General features: G+C 52.8%; 1 protein-coding gene across 1 annotated transcript in view; it reads right to left on the bottom strand.

Moving 5' to 3' along the window:
• Nucleotides 1-204: 204 nt before the first annotated feature.
• The window catches only part of CFAP57 (cilia and flagella associated protein 57), a 57,657-nt gene continuing 40,262 nt past the window's right edge, over nt 205-17,599 (bottom strand). The window contains 10 exon segments of the mRNA XM_078156583.1: nt 205-557; nt 1,286-1,418; nt 1,934-2,077; nt 2,160-2,294; nt 3,052-3,168; nt 8,722-8,865; nt 9,095-9,253; nt 10,497-10,670; nt 11,066-11,256; nt 14,749-14,842. Of these exon segments, the coding sequence (XP_078012709.1) occupies nt 352-557; nt 1,286-1,418; nt 1,934-2,077; nt 2,160-2,294; nt 3,052-3,168; nt 8,722-8,865; nt 9,095-9,253; nt 10,497-10,670; nt 11,066-11,256; nt 14,749-14,842 (1,497 nt within the window). The 3' untranslated portion in view covers nt 205-351.

Genomic DNA, 17,599 nt, shown 5'->3' with positions numbered 1-17,599 from the left:
TTGTCTTCTTTCTTTGTTTGCCTGAATTTACTGGCAGTAAAACTAGTAGGGGAAGTGGGGAGGCAGATGGTGCCCATCTGTGCAGGGGACAAGGAGGGTGGGCAAGGCCCAGGGGCACCACTGAGAGAAAGGATAGTGACAAGTCACCAGGCCTCCTGCCTTCCGTTGCCCCCTTGCCCAATGACTGAAACTTGGCTCACTGAGTGCAGGCCCCTTTCTTTATTCCTCCCCTCGAGCTCCCCCCAGGGCTCAGGAAACAGGGCAGGGATGGAGCAGGGCCAGAGAGGACAAAGGCCTCCTTCTCCCGGGCCCCAGGCAGCCAGCTTGGGCGTGGCCTCCTGGGCAGGAGGCTCAGTCGCTCAGGTTCTCCAGGCTCCGGTCATTGTCCAGGGAGGGGAGCCTCCCTATGGGGTAGAGCCCTGGAATCTGCTCCTGCTCTTGGATGTACTCCCGCAGGCGCCGAATCTCCAGCCGCTGCATTTCTATGATCCGCTCGGTTTCTTCTTTCTCATTCAGCCTCAAAATCCCAACAGTGGTGGGCTTCTCCAGGTTGGGTGCTTCGAGAAGGCAAAGAGAAGGGAGAGGCTGGGCTCTGGAAGCCAAGCTATGGTGTGGCTCATGGGAACCAGAGGCCACTGAGCCACGTTCAGTGAAAAGGACCCCAGATAACAAAAACCCAGAAATGAGGCCCGGGGACCTAGAACTCGAGGCAGAAAAATGAGGCCCGGGGACCTGGAACATGAGACACAGCTATGAGGGCCAAGGACCTGGAACATCAGACAAAGGAATGGGGGGGATGGTCTAGAACATGAGCCACAACAGTAAAAATCACAGAGCTGGAACGTTAGACAAAAAGAATAAGACCAGAGGTGAATGTGTCTAGAAATCAAGCCCAGAAATGAGGTCTGGACATCTAGAAGAGTAGAAATGGGGATGAGATCAAGGTCTAGAATATCAAATGAAGGAATAAATCTGGGGGTACAGAACGGTGGTAATAGCCAGGGAGGCTCTGGAACATTGGATCAGGGAATGAATGAGTGCGTGTGCGCGCGCGTGGGTGGGGGCGCTCGTGTGTCTAAAAGCCGGGCAGAGTGGACGCAGAGCTGGGGGCTACTATGAGAAGTGTCTTTGTTCCTGGGGATGCTGAAGGCGTGGCTTGGATCCGGGGGGCCTACCGGGAGAAACCCGGGGGGCGGGGCCCCTGCTCCCTCACTAAAAAGGGCTCTGTGGGGCTCCTGCTCAGTCTGTGCAGCACCTGCGCAGGACGGGACGGCGGGCTCAGTACCTGCCTCGGGGACCTCCACGTGTCGGAGTTTCTTGGTCAGCCTCAAAGCTGACTCGAGGTCGTGCACCTGTGTGCGTGTTATCTTCAGCTCCCTTCGCAGCTCGTTAATCTCTTTGATCAAGCTCACATTTTCCTGCAGAGGAGGAGGAAGAGGGAGCCTGGGGTGAGTCCGCTGGCAGCGCTCTCTCCCTTCCAGACCGACATTCGGCTCTGCCGTAGGCAGCCCCGGCACAGATAAGAGGGTGCCCTTCCCAGCCCCTCCGGAGGGGCCTCCCCAAGGAATCGGGGGTCTGGATGGAGGGGGGCTTTCTGTCGGCTATTCCTTTGGGGGAAGCCAGCAGAACTGGGAGGGCAGGAGAGAGGCGAGGTCAGCCTTCGGGGCTGGGGGTCGGAGCTCCCAGCAGGGAGCGCAGAGCTCCAGGACATCCTGGCCCACGGGCTCTTCTCGTTCCCGGCAGCCACGCAGGACGGTGCCCGTGACTGTGACCGGGCGCCAGGGGGCCCCACGGGGCCCGGAGGGGCACTGATTGTTAGGGCATTGCCGGTGTCTTCAGACTGTCCCGTGGGGCTGCTGTCCTTCCAGAGGACTGAGGACTGCCCGATGTGGGCGGCAGTGTGCCTGCAGCTCGGAGCCCGCCAGCCGCTCACCTGCATGATGCGCAGGTTGTCCGAGCGGTGCAGCTCATTCTCCTTGAGCACCTTCTTCTTCAGCGTGGCCAGGTTCCTCTCCAGGTGCTCCCTCTGCCGGATGTACTCCTGCTGCAGATCTGTGTCCACGCCCACGATCTCCACCTGGGGGGGAGGGGCGACAGGTCAGGTGGGCCGGGTGGGCTTCCAGGGCGGGCTGGGGGGCGGGGGGAGGGCTCCCACTCACCATGTCCGCCTGCTGGACGTACTTGTCAAAGAGAAGGCGGATCTTCTCCTTCAGATGCCGAGGCTCCTGGATATAGCCTACGCAGTTGTGAAGATCGATCTTGAAGCGCTTGACCAGCACCTCCATGTCCCGCTCCTGAAAGCAGCACCTACTTAACCGCGGGCCAGGGCCTCTGCTAGGGGCTGAAGCCTGACACTGGGAGACCCCAGAGGGTCACAAGATCTTGGTGCCCAGGCACCTGCTGGGGCCCTCTGGTCGTGGCACAGATGCTCGCCCAGCACCTGTCCCTGGGGAATGTGGCCAGAGGCAGCATATACCACAAGCCCCTTCCCTCCCCCAAGAAGGCATCCCGGATTGGGTACGTTCCGGCTCAAGAGACAGCAGACCACCATTCCAGGGCCCTGCGGCCCTTGTTTTCTGTGCTGACTTCCTCCTGTTTGGTCTTCTAGGGACAGATCAGCACTGGCGCACCATCCCCTCATCGAAACCCACTGTCAACAGAACCCTCTGACCTGCCAGCTCTGAGCCGGCCCTGCTCCAAACTCTGTCATATTCACTCAGGCTCAGTATCTCTTCCCATCTATCAGTTTGAGGCCTCTGCCTCCCGGCCAAGAATCTCTTGCACCACTTCCCTAGCAAGTGGGCACCCAGCTTCTGCTGGCATGCCTCCAGGGAAAGGGAAGCTCCCCCACCTCCCTCCACTCCTCCCTCTCTGGGATGGTTCTGCTGTTTAGGAGAGTTCTCCTGACAGCCAAGGCCCTCTCAGGGGTCTGCCCACTGGGGTCGAGCAGAAATGGCCAGGGCTGAGAAGTGGGCAGGCTTTTTAGGGACGCTGAGAAGAAACCCAGCCGCCGACAATCAAGACAGGTCTTCCTAGGGGCGTCAAACCGACCTTTTGCCGCTCTTGGCGCATCTCCTGGTCCGTGGCTCTGAGCTTCTGCCACAGCTCTGTGATGTTCAGTTCCAGTTGTGTGTTCTGTTTATGGAAACGCTCTAGCTCTGCCTCCATCTGCCCAAGTGGAGGAAAGAGAAAGCAGAATGTCAGGGTGCACCTGAGCACAGCCTCCTCACCCCCTCAGATGACCCTCTGTTCCTTGGCACCACCGACACTACCATTTACAAACAGTGCAATTCCATCAACATTTATCAAGTGCCTACTGGGTGCCCAGCACTGTTCTAGGTATGAGCAATACAAAAATGAAAGTGAGAGTCCATGCCCCTCGAGAAGCCTACACAGGGGAGAGGGAAGAGGAATGGAGAACGGACGTGTACGTAGAAAAATAGTCATTTCTGGGGGGAGGGCACCAGCAAGTGGGGTATCTGGAAAGATTTCCTGCAGGAGGCGGCGGCTGAGCTAAGCTTTGAAGGAAGCCAGAGATTCCAAGAGAAGATAAAGAGGGAGGGCATGCCAGGATTGGAGATGAGCTGCTGCCATGTGTGTGAAAGGTAGCAAGCAGGCCAGTCTGGCTGAAGCGGAAAATGGATAGAGTTTGTGTTTTAATCTAGAGCAGGAAGGAGCTTCTTTTAGAAATTAGTTCTTTAAAAAAGATTCTGACCTGTTCCTCCCTGCTCCCTCCTTCCCCAAAATGAACATTTCCATACACAGGGGAGAAAGCAGAAACAGACTGTATAGGAAACTGTGACTCTCCATTTCATGTTTGTTTTTTAAAGACTGGGGCTCTCCATTTCACCCAGGCCTGTAGCACAAAGGCTATTCACAGGCCTGACCACACCCTGCTCATCGTGGGAGCGTTGATCTGCTCTGATTTCAGCCCCTCCTTGGGCAGCCTGGTGCCTCCCGGGGTCCATCACACCGATGCCAGATTGAGTGTGAGCACTGATCTGAGTAGCCCACTGCAGCCCAAAGCGGCCCAGATCCACAGATCCACCTGCTTCTACCTCCCTGGCAGCCCCACCAGCCAAGACCCAAACGTAATAAATGCCACACTTTACTTTCTCAATCCTACCCACAACTGCCAAAGTGATTTTGCACGTGAGACCATGTAACTCCCTGTTCAGTAAATTCCAGTGGCTCCACATTATCTCTAAGATCAAACAGAAAATGCAGTGCTTTACTTCATTTCGTGACCAGTCTTCTTACACTCCACACCCCATGGACTCCAGTCCAGTGACGCCGGCCTCCTGGCTGCTGTCCAATACAACACTCCATTTCCCATCTCTGGGCCTTTGTACTGTCCCCCCCCCCCCCACGTCTGCTACGCCCTTCCTCCTCATCTCAGCCTCCTGGCTTCCTTCACGCACCTGGGATTACTTTCATTAATCAGTATATATCCCATAGCTACCAGCTGTTTGCGAGTTGTCTTTCTCCCTAGAAGGTGAGCTCCTTGAGGGCAGGGGCTGTGTTTTTGCCTTTGTATCGGGGATGCTTAGCATAGTGCCAGACACAAGGTAGACGTGATGGTAAACGCTTGTTGACTGATTTCCGAAACAGGCCTGCTTGTCTATCCTTTCTTCTGAACTTCTTTTTTTTTCTCTCTCCTCAATTAAAAACAGAAAAAAAAGTCTCTTATACCAAATACTGACAGTCAGCCAAACTGAGTCCCCAAGGAGCCACCATGTCACTTGTGTCCCTTGCCTCTCTGCCCAGAGGTAACATGCAGGTCCTGTGGAAATGGGGCTGGCCATTTGTTCATCACCTTCCTCAGGTTCTGAAATTTTCCCAAGTTGTCTTCTGGTGGTATTATCTCTGTATAACTCCTTCTCCTGGTTCTCCCTTCACTTGGGGCTGAGGGGGTGACCCACATGTGAGAACCCCCAGGCCAAATGAGGATCAGTTCAAAGAGCCAGCGCTAGAAAAAGAGAATCATTTGGTGTGACACTGTGGCTACATCATCTTCATGTCTCTGGAGGGAGGGCTGCCTCGTGGAAGACGGGGTCGATTTGTTCTTCTGGGCCCTTGAAGCCAGAACGAGGGGCAATGGAAGCCAGTGTCAGCAAGGCACGTGAAGACCCGACATAGGCCCAAGAGCTGGCCCTCTCTGGAGGTCTTCAAACACAGGCTGATGAGCACCGGGGGTCTTGTAGGGCAGGTGGGGCTACCTTCTGACATTGCTTCTCTCCTTTTTGCCAAGCACAAGGACCCTGGCACTACAAGTAGCAGAACAAAGACTGCGGGGCTGGCTCCCAAGGTAGGAAAGGTGACTCGGTCAGTGAGCCCCTGCTCAGCAGCTCTGGATCGATCTAAGACCCCGGCCCAGTGGAAAGACTTATCAGATGCCACAAGAAAGAAGCGGCCCACGTACTGTCAGTGATGCGGAAGGGATCATGAAAAAATGGGAAAGGAATCACAAGACTGGAGAAGGGCAAATGTTGTTTGGATTTTTTTAAAGAGGAAAACAGTAATAATAGCTGGCATTTACCTAGCATTTTAAGGTTTGCAAAGCGCCACTTTGCAGATGAGGAAACTGAGGCTGAGAGAGGTTGTGATTTGCCTAGGCTCACACAGCTATTACATGTCCAAGACAGAATTTGAACTTGGGTCTTCTTGACTCCAGGTGCAGCGCTCTCCACTTGATCCCAGAATCTGTAAGCTCCAGGCCAGTGAGCTTGGCTTTTGACTTCTCAGAAAATTCTAGAACAGTTCACTGAAGAGATGGTTGGTTGAACACCCAGAAAGGGAAGTGATGATTACAAAAAGCCTGCCTGGCTTCACCAGGAACAGGTCATGCCAGGCTGGCCTCATGTCCCTTTTTTACAGGATTGCCAGACTAGCAGATGAGGACAATGCTGGGGATATAGTTTACTCAGACTTTAACAAAGCTTTTGACGAAGCATCTCGTCACATTTTTGTGGAGAAGATGGAGAGATGTGGAGTAGACGACAACGCACGGAGATGGATGGAGGACAGGTGGGATGGTAAGCACTGATGGGTCTGATGTCGGCAACGCAGGGACTCGGGCTGCTGCACACAGTGCCGCTGCCATGTTTTTACCAATGGCTCTCATTAAGGCACAGGTGGCAGGGTTAGCATATCTGCACTTGAGACTAAGCTGCAGGGAGAGCCAGTCAGTCACCTGGCATTTATTACGGAGTGCCAGGCACCGTGCCCAGGGCTGCAGATACAAAGACAGGCAAAAAACAGTCTCCTTGAGAGCGTGCAGTCTCATGGGGGAGAAAACCATACAAATAACTACGTATAAACAAACTACAAACTGGATAAACTGGAAATAATCATGAAAGGAAAGGTACACACTGGATGACAGTCAGGCTCCTAGACAGGCTGAATCTAAGAAGACAGAATTCGACAGGAATAAATGTGGTCTTACATTTGGGTACAAAAAAGTCAACCTCACCAGTACAAGAGCACAGGGAGATGCTGGGAGTTTAAGGAAAAGCTGGGGGGGGGGGTTAGTGGGTATCACACTCCATATGAGTCAGTGGGGACGGGGTCTTTGGGCTGCATTGGGAAGGGCAGAGACTCCAGGGGTAGGGAAGCAGGTGATAGTCCCTCTGTGTTTTGTTGTGGTCTGGTGTCTGACAGCCAAGAGGATCTGGAGTCAGGAAGACCTGAGTTCAAGTCACTTATTACCTATGTGACCTTAGGCAAGTCACTTCACTTCTATTTGCCTCAGTTTCCTCATCTGTAAAATAAGGATGATAACAGTACCTGCCCCACAGGGTTGTTGTGAGGGTCAAATGCAGTGATATTTGCAAGGTGCTCTGTAAACCTTAAGAGAGCTGTGTGAATGCTATTGCCGTTATTATACTGGACTTGTTCTGTTTGGCCCTAGAGGGCAGAACCAGGAACAGTGGGGAAAGTTGCAAAGAGAATGACTGAGGCTGGATGTCAGGAAAACCTCCCAACCTCAAGAGGCCCCTAAAGGGGGGAGGGGGCTGCCTCTGAGGCACCCCAGAGCGGGGGAGGGAACTGCCTCTGACTCGGAGAGGTCCCTTCCCTTGGAAGTCTACAAGCACAGCATGATGCTCATTGGTCAGGGTGTTCTAGCGGGATTCCCTTTGTGTGAGGGCTGGACTCAAGGTCCCCGCTCCCTCCCCGCTCTCCCTTCTGGGACAGCACTTTGCCCCCTTCCAGGACTGGGATGATCAGCCTTTAAAGAGGAGAATGGCAGTGAGGCCTCACGGCCAGCAGAGGGCAGTGGCTGCAAGACTCTGGTCAGCTCCCCCAGGCCTGGCGTCTGCAGGTGCTCCCGCAGTTCTGCCCCTCAGAGGCGGGTCTGCAGCAAAGGGGACGATGCCAAGGTGGGCTCCAGAGCATTCAAGGGACCACCTTAAATCTGGGCTCAGCCTTGGGCTGCATCCCATTTTTGTCGATGCCCAGCATATGGACAGAGATGGACAGCTCTGCTCTGGCTCATGGCATCTGCAGGGGACACCAGACAGGCTGGGCTGTATGACACCAGAGCCAGGCATCAGACACCAAAGCCAGGCGGGCTCCTGAAAGGTCTCGACAGGCTCAAGCCTTGGGCTTGACCTAAGGTGGCAATAAATCTATAAATCCATAAATCCAGAGCAATAAATCTAAAGTCTCATAGGAATAAAAAATAGTCTTGGGAATAAAACACCAACTCCCCAAGCACACCATGGGGGAAGCCTGGTTGGATGGCAGGTGTCCTGGGAAAGATCTAGGGTTCTGAGTGGACTGCAAGCTCAGCCAGAGTCAGTAGGGCGATGGGGCAGCCAAAAGGGGGGGACATGAGGGAATCTCGGGAGAGGCCTGGGGCCTCTGGAACCTTGTCTTCAGTTGGGAAGGACAAGCTGGGGCAGAGGCAGGAACACGTGGGCCCTCTTTGAGCCCTGAAGGCCTATAAGGTAGAAGGGGGGTCAGTTTCTTCTGCCTGGCCGAGGAGGCACAACCAGGAGGACTGGGAAGGTTGCAGAGAAGGTCAGATTTTGGTGACGTGTCATGAAAAGCTTCTCCATGAGGAAGGGGCTGCCCTGGGAAATGGCAGGTGTCCCTCCTTGAAGGCCTCTTTGGATCCCAGGTCTGGGGCTGGAGGGACCTCAGAGGCCAGAGTCTGGGCCCAGGGAGTCAGTGACCTGTCCAAGGTCACTCAGGCAGTGTCAGAGGTGGGAATGCTGGTGCACCATAGGGGAGATTCTAAAATTGTCACTTGGCCAGGACTTCACCCAACTGAAAACCTTTCCTTTTAACAAAGGAGTAGAGCTACACAAACCGGGCTGGTGGCCCCTGGGGCTCATCTCCACTGCTGTGTGCATAGGAGGAAGGCATGTGTCACACGTGGCCAGTCAGACAGCATCCCTGTTCACCGCTTTGGATTTGAGGACCCCTGAAGGCCCTTCCTCCAAAGGTTCTGGGATGCCCTGGCTGGGAATCTTGGGCAAACGCTTTCTCTAAGCCTCTGCTCGGGGAAGCCGAGACCCTGTGGAACCCTGGAAGTGCTGGGACCTGCTGCTGTGCCTGGAGGACACCCTCTGGTGTGTCTGCATCATGGAATTCAGTGTCTCAACCCCGTTCTCCCCAGTGTCCGCAGGGCAGGGACGGGGTCAGAGCCTCCAGTGCCGGCCTGCGGGGGCGGCCAAGGACTACCCCAGGCTTTGGCAGGGGGTGGGGGCTGCTGACCTCTTGGATCTGCTCCTTCATGGCCTTGATCTCATTCTCCCGAGGCTCGATCTGCTTCTTCAGCTCCTTGATTTTGTAGTCCAGTACAAACTTGACCTTCTCCAGCTCCTGGTTCTTCTTCTTCAGATCATAGATTCTCTTCTCCTAAGGAGAGACAAGGGGGTCACATGGACTCACTTAAGGACTTGGGGAGACGGCAGCAGGGAGAGAACACAGCCCTCCCCTCCCTGAGCTGGCTGGGGCCCACGAAACCATGGGGGCTTGTAGAATGGTGAGAGGAAGCCCCTCTGGGCAGAGCAGGTGGTACAGAGGCTGAGGGGGCACCTATGGGCAGGGGAGGCAGTATGGAGGCTGGGGGAGCCCCCTCTGTCACCTTGTCCTGGATTGTTTCATCTCTCTCCTGGATCTCCTGCTTCAGGCCCTGGATGTCTTTCTCCAGGGCCTTGATGACCCCCTGGAGTTTCACTTGCTCCCCCTTCAGGGCCTCAATGTCTGTGTTCCGCTCCTCGATCTCCTTCTGCAGGCTGCTGAACTGAGACCCGCCCCACCACTGCCGGTTGGTGACCCGAGCCCCTTAGCATCCAGCCCTCCCTAGCGCCTCCCTGCAGAGGGATGGCCCTGGAGCATCATGCCCGCTGCAGCAGAACGCTGGCAGGTGGTGTGAGTGCCAGAAGCGGAGGGCATTGGGGAGGACAAGGAAGGACTGGGTCCTCAGAGGAGCCTCGTTCTCTTCCAGCTGGCCTGGTGATGGCGGGCTAGGGGCCTGCTGCTTGGCCAAGCTTGGGGAGCTCATTACTGAGCTGGTGGGAGCACAGACTGGGGCCCCTGATGAACTCCTGGAGCCTGGCAGCACTGATGGGTCAGGTCAGTGCTGGGCACATGGCATATCTAGAATGCTGGCAGAGTCTCTGAAGCCACAGACAACTTGGAAAGGTAGGGGCAGGATAACCGGGAATAAGCCGTGGCTGATGCCCTGGCCAGACCACCTCTGGAGGCTGGCCCTGCTCTGGGCCTCACCTTTTAGGAGGGACAATGACAAGCTGGAAGGGATGGGCAAAATAAGGGGCCTGGACATCCAGGCCAAAGGGAGATGGGTGGGAGGGGCGAGGCATGAGCAGCCTGGAGCAGAGGAGAGGGCCGCATATGTGCGTCCTGGGGTAACCTTGAGGTGAGGGACAGTTTTGTGTGCCTTTGTCTGCTCAGTGCTTTCACTGCACAGCCTTGGTTGTGAATCAGTGCTTGCAGAAGGACCAGATGGAGAGCCTTGCCAAGGTCACCCCCAGAGTGATGAAGGTTCAGGGAAAGCCAGGGGAGAAGCAAAAGGGATAAAAGGACAGACAAAGAGGGGAGCAAGGCAGGTGGGCCCAGGCCTTGGTTCCTCCTCTGACAGCAGTCCTCTCAGACACTTCCTCTGCCCAGGGCCAGAGGCTGTTCTCAGCCCCTGTCATTCCCCCAGTCTCCTCTTGTTCCCCCTACCCGCACTTGGTACCCCCTGTCCCCACTTGACCCCTCTCATCCCCCCAAGTCTTCTCTTGGCCCCCCATCCCCTCTTGACCCCTCTCATCCCCACCCCATCCCCTCTTGGCCCCTCTCATCCCCCCCCCATCCTCTCTTGGCCCCTCTCATCCCCTCCCCGTCCCCTCTTGACCCCTCTCATCCCTACCCCATCCCCTCTTGGCCCCTCTCATCCCCCCCGTCCTCTCTTGGCCCCTCTCATCCCCCCCCCGTCCCCTCTTGGCCCCCCTCATCCTCCCAGTCCTCTCTTGGGGCCTCACCTTCTTCCGCATGATGCCAGTCTCTCCTCTGAGGCGCAGGTTGGCCTCCTTTTCGTCCCGGAGCTTCTTTTCATATTTGGTTTTGATGTCCTGGATCTCACGGTCTTCATCTTCCTCAATCTGCTTCTTCGTCTCTTCAAACTCTCGCAGCTGCTGCCGCGAGTCATCCTGGGCCTGGCTCAGGGATCGTGGGGAGGACACAAAGGCTCAGCACCCTAGCACCCTGCCCCCCTGCTCCCTGCGTGTGTCCAGGGACTGGCCAAGGGCCTGTGGGCAGGGGACTCATGCCTCGGGATGGGCTGAGGGCCCGTGGGTGGGGGACTTGGGATGGTGTGGGATAGGGGGTCAGGCTCTTTGCTCCATGTGCCCAAGGAATGGCCTAAGGGTCACGTGAGTTCTCCAGGCTAATAGAGACCTGGCCCAAAGCCTACTGGATGCCATTCGAGGGAGAAAGGGGCCCGAGGATTCTCTGGCCCCTGCTGGGGTGGGGCCCAGCCCGGCTGCTCCTGCCTCTCCCATCCCTCAGCAGGGGACCCAGCCAGTCAGGTGGGGGCGGGGCCCTCGGGCACCTCCTCCAGCAGGCTGGTCTTCTCGTGGAGCTTGGCCTCATAGTACTCAGTCAGCTCCTCCAGGGCCTGGCTCTTGGTCTCTTCATTGTCCCGCAGCTGTTTCTCATACTCCTCTTGCATCCGCTGTGACTTGAGCTGCAGCTCCTGGTACTTCTCATATTCCAGCAGCAGCTTCTGATTGTTACAGCACTCTGGAAAGAAGGATGGCAGGCTCTGAGAGCAGCCTAGGGCTCGCTGCCAATGCCTGCCCCGCCCGGTCTCCCCCCAAGAAAGGGCTGTGGGGAGCCCAAGGACAAGGGAGGGATGCTGGACCACTGCTGGCCACGTCAGCTCACTGTGCACTGATTCAGCACTGGCTGTGTGCAAAGCACTGCGCTCCATGCTGAAAGGAGACAGACCTTGCCCTCCACAAGAAGACTTGCACACGAAGCACACCATTTGAAGTGTAAAGGAGAGACACAGACAAAGGCTGTGAAGAACTGAGGACCGATCAGCTGCCTTTAGCAGATATCTGGGAGGAGAGAGGGACTGGAAATATGAAGGGGGTGGAGAGCTCAGAACTGCAGGCCTGGGGGATCCTGGAGGAGCGGCATGAAGTGGACCCTCAGCTGGAAGGGAGGAGAAGAAGGCTCGGCAAGACTCTGGCAGCTTTGGAAGAAGCGAATCCTTGCTGCCCACGGGCTGCTGCATGTGAGTCAGTGCGGCCTAGGCACCAAGCATGAGCAAAGGTGCAGAGGGGAGACAACAGGACTAGACGGCCAGGACAGACAGGCTCCCTGGGAGCCCAGAGACCTCCAGGCTCAGACTCGTCCAAGCACCTCCCAAGAGGGAGACGACCGAGGACTGCCTGGCCGGTGCCTGGGAGCACTTGGAGCCCTGTCACAGCGGCTGGCTCCTACCGCTTTGGTGGCATGTGGGCCCGAACAGTATTGCTAAAAGGAATCTAGAAAGTATCACCAGAGAATGCTGCATGAGTCAGCAGTCAGGCCGTCGGAGCCTCAGACTCGGGCTCAGCAACGCCCACGGGCTCAGCAACGCCCACGGGCTCAGCAATGCCCACAGTCTCAGCAGCACCCAGGGCCCCACACGAAGGCACAAGGGAGCCCTCCCGGGCATCGCTGAGACTCAGAAGAACCAAAGGGGGTTTTGTGTGTCAGCTTTCTAGCCACGCTGGGCACACAGGAGGTGTTTAATGCTCGTTGAACTGTTCGATGGCTCTGCATGGACAGAGCTTTTCCAAGAAATAGGGAGAGCACGGGTGCAGCCAGCCAACAAGCATTTATTAAGCGCTTATGGAGTGTGTGCTCACAGTGCCGAGCCCTGGAGATCCACAGAGAGGCAAAGAGCAGGCCTGCCCCCAAGGAGCTCCCAGTCTAATGGGAGAGATAACATATAAATGACAAGACCCAGCGTGACTGGGACATTATCTGGGAGGGAAGGCTTAGCACTGATTGTGGCAGCCCGGGCCTAGTCAGGGCTCCCAAGAGAGCTGCTGGAAAGGCCCTTCCAGATAGCCGAGATGACCAGAGTTGAAGTGGTCTGCTCTCACAGGTCACCCAGGTAGTCAGGAAAAGAGCCAGAATCAGAGGTCAGGTTCTTTGACTTCCAAATCTAGTACAAAGTTCCTCAAGGGGGAATTGCCTTGTTTGAAAGAGCCCTCTGGGGTCCTAAGTGCCAAAGGCTCCTGCCCAGGGTCCACCAGCCAGTGTCTCCCTGACACCAGATCAGCTTGGCATTCTTTCCAAGTCCAAAATCTATAAGAAATAAACGTGCAGCCTATCTTTGGTCATGACCCCAGTGGGCAGGAAGACTCAGGGGAAAGGGCTGATCTGTCAGGTGGGCATATAACTAGATTCCCAAGTTCTAATCCTGACCCTGACGTTGAGCTTGAGGGGGTTTGTAGAAAGAAGCAGGAAACCTGCTGAAGAAGTGAAGGAGACCCCGGGGGAGCAGACAGCTGAGAGAAAACCCTGGGGATGGATGCTAGGGGTTGGGCCAGCATGGAAGATTTAGGGATGCCTGGGCTGGGGTGAAGGGACTGATGTGTGCCTCTGTGCAAGGAAAAGCCGGGAAGGGAGACACACACAGAGAGAGTGGCACCCACTCTCTCTGACTTTCTTCCCTTTCCAAGAGGGAGATGAGGAAACTGTGGTTATATACACCTTTTAGATTGATTCTCTCTGGGGCTTGGGAAGTTTTAGTATCTGTTCACTTCTAAGTTGTTAGCCCCTGGAGGCGACTGAATGGTGTGTGTGTGTGTGTGTATGCGTGTGTGTGTGTGTGTGTGTGTGTGTGTGTGAGAGAGAGAGAGAGAGAGAGAGAGAGAGAGAGAGAGAGAGAGAGAGAGAGAGAGAGAGAGAGAGAGAGAGCTGAACTTTGGGAAGATCACTGACAGCACAGTGGAGGGGGAGGGGCTTGAGGCAGGCAGACCCCACCCCCCAGTCGCTAGTGCAGTAGTCCAGGTGTGAGATGATGGGCCCTGCATGTGGCCGGGGGCCAGTGTGAGAGGAGATGAGGGGAAGTATTGGAGAGATTGTAGAGGTACAGTGGACAGGGTTAGATATGGGGGGGCTGTAGAGAGAGGGGAATTGAGGATGACACCAAGGTTTTGATCCTGGGTGACTGGGAGATCAGAAAAGGTACTGTGCTCTATGAGCAAAGCAGAATTGAAATAGCTCAAAAGTAACTCCAGAGATGTGCAAACTTAGAGAATCTGCTCCAAAGGTTCACACCGACTACTTGTGCCTGACCTTGGTCGAACACTGCGAGCTCCTATTGGTCTGGTCAGCCACAGCCGGACCCACTGAAGCTTGACCCCAGCACGGTGATGTCATTTGGTCCTCTCAAAGCGAAGGATGACAACAACCACACCGGTCCTGGGTGACTGGGAGGTGACATTGCAGGGAGTTAGGGAGAGGGGGAAAGTCTTCTGGGAAAGGATCACCAGCTCACTTTTGTACATGCTGAGTTTTAGGTGTCCACCCGAGATATGAGAGAGGTTGAGGCTGGATAAAGAAATCTGAGAATCACCTATGTGGAGGAGCTGGTGAGGTAACCGAGTGAGACGATATGGAGGCAGAAGAGAAGAGGTTCCAGGACAGAGGCCTGGGGGACACCTGTGGGTAGTGGGAGTGACCTGGAGGTCCAACAAGAACCTGAGAAGGAGCAAGAAGAAAGGGCGGAGGAGCCGCAGGAGGGAGCAGGGTCAGGGGACCCCAGAGAGGGGAGAGTACCCAGGAAGAAGACAAGAAGAGCAACAACGGAGAACTGGAGATTCGGCAAAGAAAACACCACTTTGTGATTTCAGTTCAATGATTGGGTCAGAAGCCAGACCTCAGAGGGAGGGAGGGGACGAGCATTTATTAAGCACCTACTATTTGCCAAGCACTGTGTGTGATAAGCACTTTATAAATAGAATCTCTTTTGATCAGCACAACTCTGGAAGTCAGGTACTATTATACCCATTTTAGAGTTGAGGAAAATGAGGCAGACAGGTTAAGTGACTTGTAGAGGTTTGCACAGTGCGTCACCCCCATAGCGCCCATGGCTCCTCTGCATTAGCCAGGGCCCCTCCCCATACAGTCCAGTGCCCCCACTCACTTGGCGACCTCTGGGTGTCTGCGCAGATAGGACAGGCACTGCCCCTCCTCCACCTCAGCCTACCCCAGGGCCGGCTCACTCACCGATGTCCTGTAGTTCTTGGTTCTGCTTCTCCAAGAGGTCCTCCACGTAGTTGTTGTGTGAGACCTCTTGCTTCTCCTTTTCTATTCTCAGAACCTGAAACCCAAACAAAGGTTTCTGATGCTCTTTCCTGTTTTGACATATTTCTACTTAAGAGTTCCTGGGAGGACAGATCTTCCCAGAAGCCCCAAGCCCCAGAGCTGAGAGGGACCTTGGGGCAATTTCTCTTAAAAAACCATCCAGCCTTCCCCAGCATAGCCCCAAGGACAATCACAGAGAGAGGACCCTGCTGGCCTGAGACAAAAACAATTGCTTACTTTTCTACAGCACATTGATCCAGCAACCCTGAGATGAAGACACATTTATTATTATTGTTTTATTCTATTTTTTTCTTTTCTTTTTCTCAATTACATATAAATTTAAAAAAAATTTTTTTAAATTTTCAGTTCCAAATTCTCTCCTTTTACATCCCCCCTCCTTGAGAGGGCAAGCAATTTGATAGCGACCATACATGTGAAATGCTGCAAATGAAAACAAAGACCAAAAACAAGCAAAAACAAACATGAAAAATAAAGAAAAGTAAAAATGGTTTACTCGGATCTGCATTCAGATTCCATCAGTTCTTTCTCTGATGTTGGATAGCATTTTTCATCATCAGTACTTTGGAACTTTCTTGGATCACTGTATTGCTGAAAACAGCTAAGTCATTCACAGTTGATCATCACACAATGTGGCTGTTACTGTGTACAACATTCTCCTGGTTCTGCTCACTTCACTCAGCATCAGTTCACGTAAGTCTTTCCAGGTTTTTCTGAGAGCATCCTGCTCATCATTTATTATAACACAATAGGATTCCATCACAAATAAACCACAACTTGGTTTAGCCACTCCCCAAATGATGGACATCCCCCCAATTTCCACTTCTTTGCCACCATTAAAAGAGCTTTTATAAATATTTTTGTACATATAGCTCCTTTTCCTTTGTTTTTTTTTTTTATCTCTCTGGGATACAGACCTAGTAGTAGCTGTGTCAAAGCCCTTTGGGCACAAATCCAAACTGTTCTATGGAATGGCTGGATGGGTTCACAACTCCACCTATATAGATAGCTTTGATTACTTTGTCTGAAAACTGCCTGTTCTATCTATAGTCTTATGAAAAAATGCTTTAAATCACTACTGATCAGAGAAATGCAAATCAAAACAACTCTGAGGTATCACATCACACCTATCAGATTGGCCAACATGACAAAACGGGAAAACGATAAATGTTGGAGAAGATGTGGGAAAATGGAACACTAATGCATTGTCGGTGGAGTTGTGAAATGATCCAACCATTCTGAAGAGCAATTTGGAGCTATGCCCAAAGGGCTATAAAAATGTGCATGTCCTTTGACCCAGCAATAGTACTTCTAGGACTATATCCCAAAGAGATTATACAAATGGGAAAAGGACCCACATGTACACAAATATTCATAGCAGCTCTTTTTCTGGTGGCAAAGAATTGGAAATTGAGAGGATGCCCATCAATTGGGGAATGGCTGAGCAAGTTATGGTATATGAATGTAATGGAATAATATTATGCTATAAGAAATGATGAATAGGCAGACTTCAGAAAAACCTGGAAAGACTTGTATGATCTGATGCTGAGTGAAATGAGCAGAACCAGGAGAACGTTGTACACAGTAACAGCCATACTGTGTGATGACTAACTTTGATAGATTTAGCTCTTCTTAGCAATGCAAGGATCTAAGACAATTCCAAAAGACTCATGATGGAAAACGCTATCCACATCCAGAGAAAGAACTATGGAGTCTGAATGCAGATGGAAGCATACTATTTCTTTTTGTTTTGTTTGTTTCTTCTTTCTTGTGGTTCCTCCCATTGGTTCTAATTCTTCTTTACATGAATAATGTCAAAATGTTTAATATGAACATATATGTAGCACCTATATCAGACTGCATGCCATCTTGGGGTGGGAGGAGGGGAGGGAGGGGGAGAAAATTTGGAACTCAAAATCTTAAGGAACTGAATGTTGAAAACTAAAAATAAACTAATTTTTAAAAATTAATTTATTTTGATTTATCAACAATCACTTCCATATGCTTTTGAGTTTAAAATTTTTCTCCCCCTCCCTCCCCACCACCCTCCCCAAGATGGCGCACAATCTGATATAGGCTATACATATACATTCCTATTAAACGTATTTTCATATTAGTGATGTTGTAAGTAACAATTAGAACCAATAAGAACCACCAGAAAGAGGAAACAAAACTCAACAGAAGAAAAACAAAATAGCAAATAGTATGCTTCGATCTGCATTCAAACTCCATAGTTCTTTCTTTGGATGTGGATAACATTTTCCATCATGAGTCTTTTGGAATTGTCTTAGATCCTTGAATTGCTGAGAAGAGCTAAATCTATCAAAGTTAGCCATCACAAGGCCTTTGGAGATGTCTTAGATCCTTGTATTGCTGGGAAGTGTTAAGTCTATCAATATTAGTCATTGCACAACGTGGCTGTTACTGTGTACAACGTTCTCCTGGTTCTGCTCACTTCACTCAGCATCTGTCCATACAAGTCTTTCCAGGTTTTTCTGAAGTCAGAATGTTCATCATTTCTTATAACACAACAGTATTCCATTACATTCATATACCACAACTTGTTCAGCCATTCCCCAATTGATGGGCATCCCCTCAATTTCCAATTCTTTGCCTCCAAAGAAAGAGCTGCTATAAATATTTTTGTACACGTGGGTTCTTTTCCCATGTGTATGATCTCCTTGGGATATAGCCCTAGACATGGTATTGCTGGGTCAAAGAGTATGTACATTTTAATAGCCCTTTGGGCATAGCT

This window comes from Phascolarctos cinereus, unplaced genomic scaffold (assembly GCF_003287225.1).
Source record: "Phascolarctos cinereus isolate Bilbo 61053 unplaced genomic scaffold, phaCin_HiC Scaffold_5;HRSCAF=322, whole genome shotgun sequence".
Taxonomy (NCBI): domain Eukaryota; kingdom Metazoa; phylum Chordata; class Mammalia; order Diprotodontia; family Phascolarctidae; genus Phascolarctos; species Phascolarctos cinereus.
The sequence above is the reverse complement of the archived record's forward strand: the minus strand, read 5'-3'. Positions and strand labels throughout refer to the sequence as shown.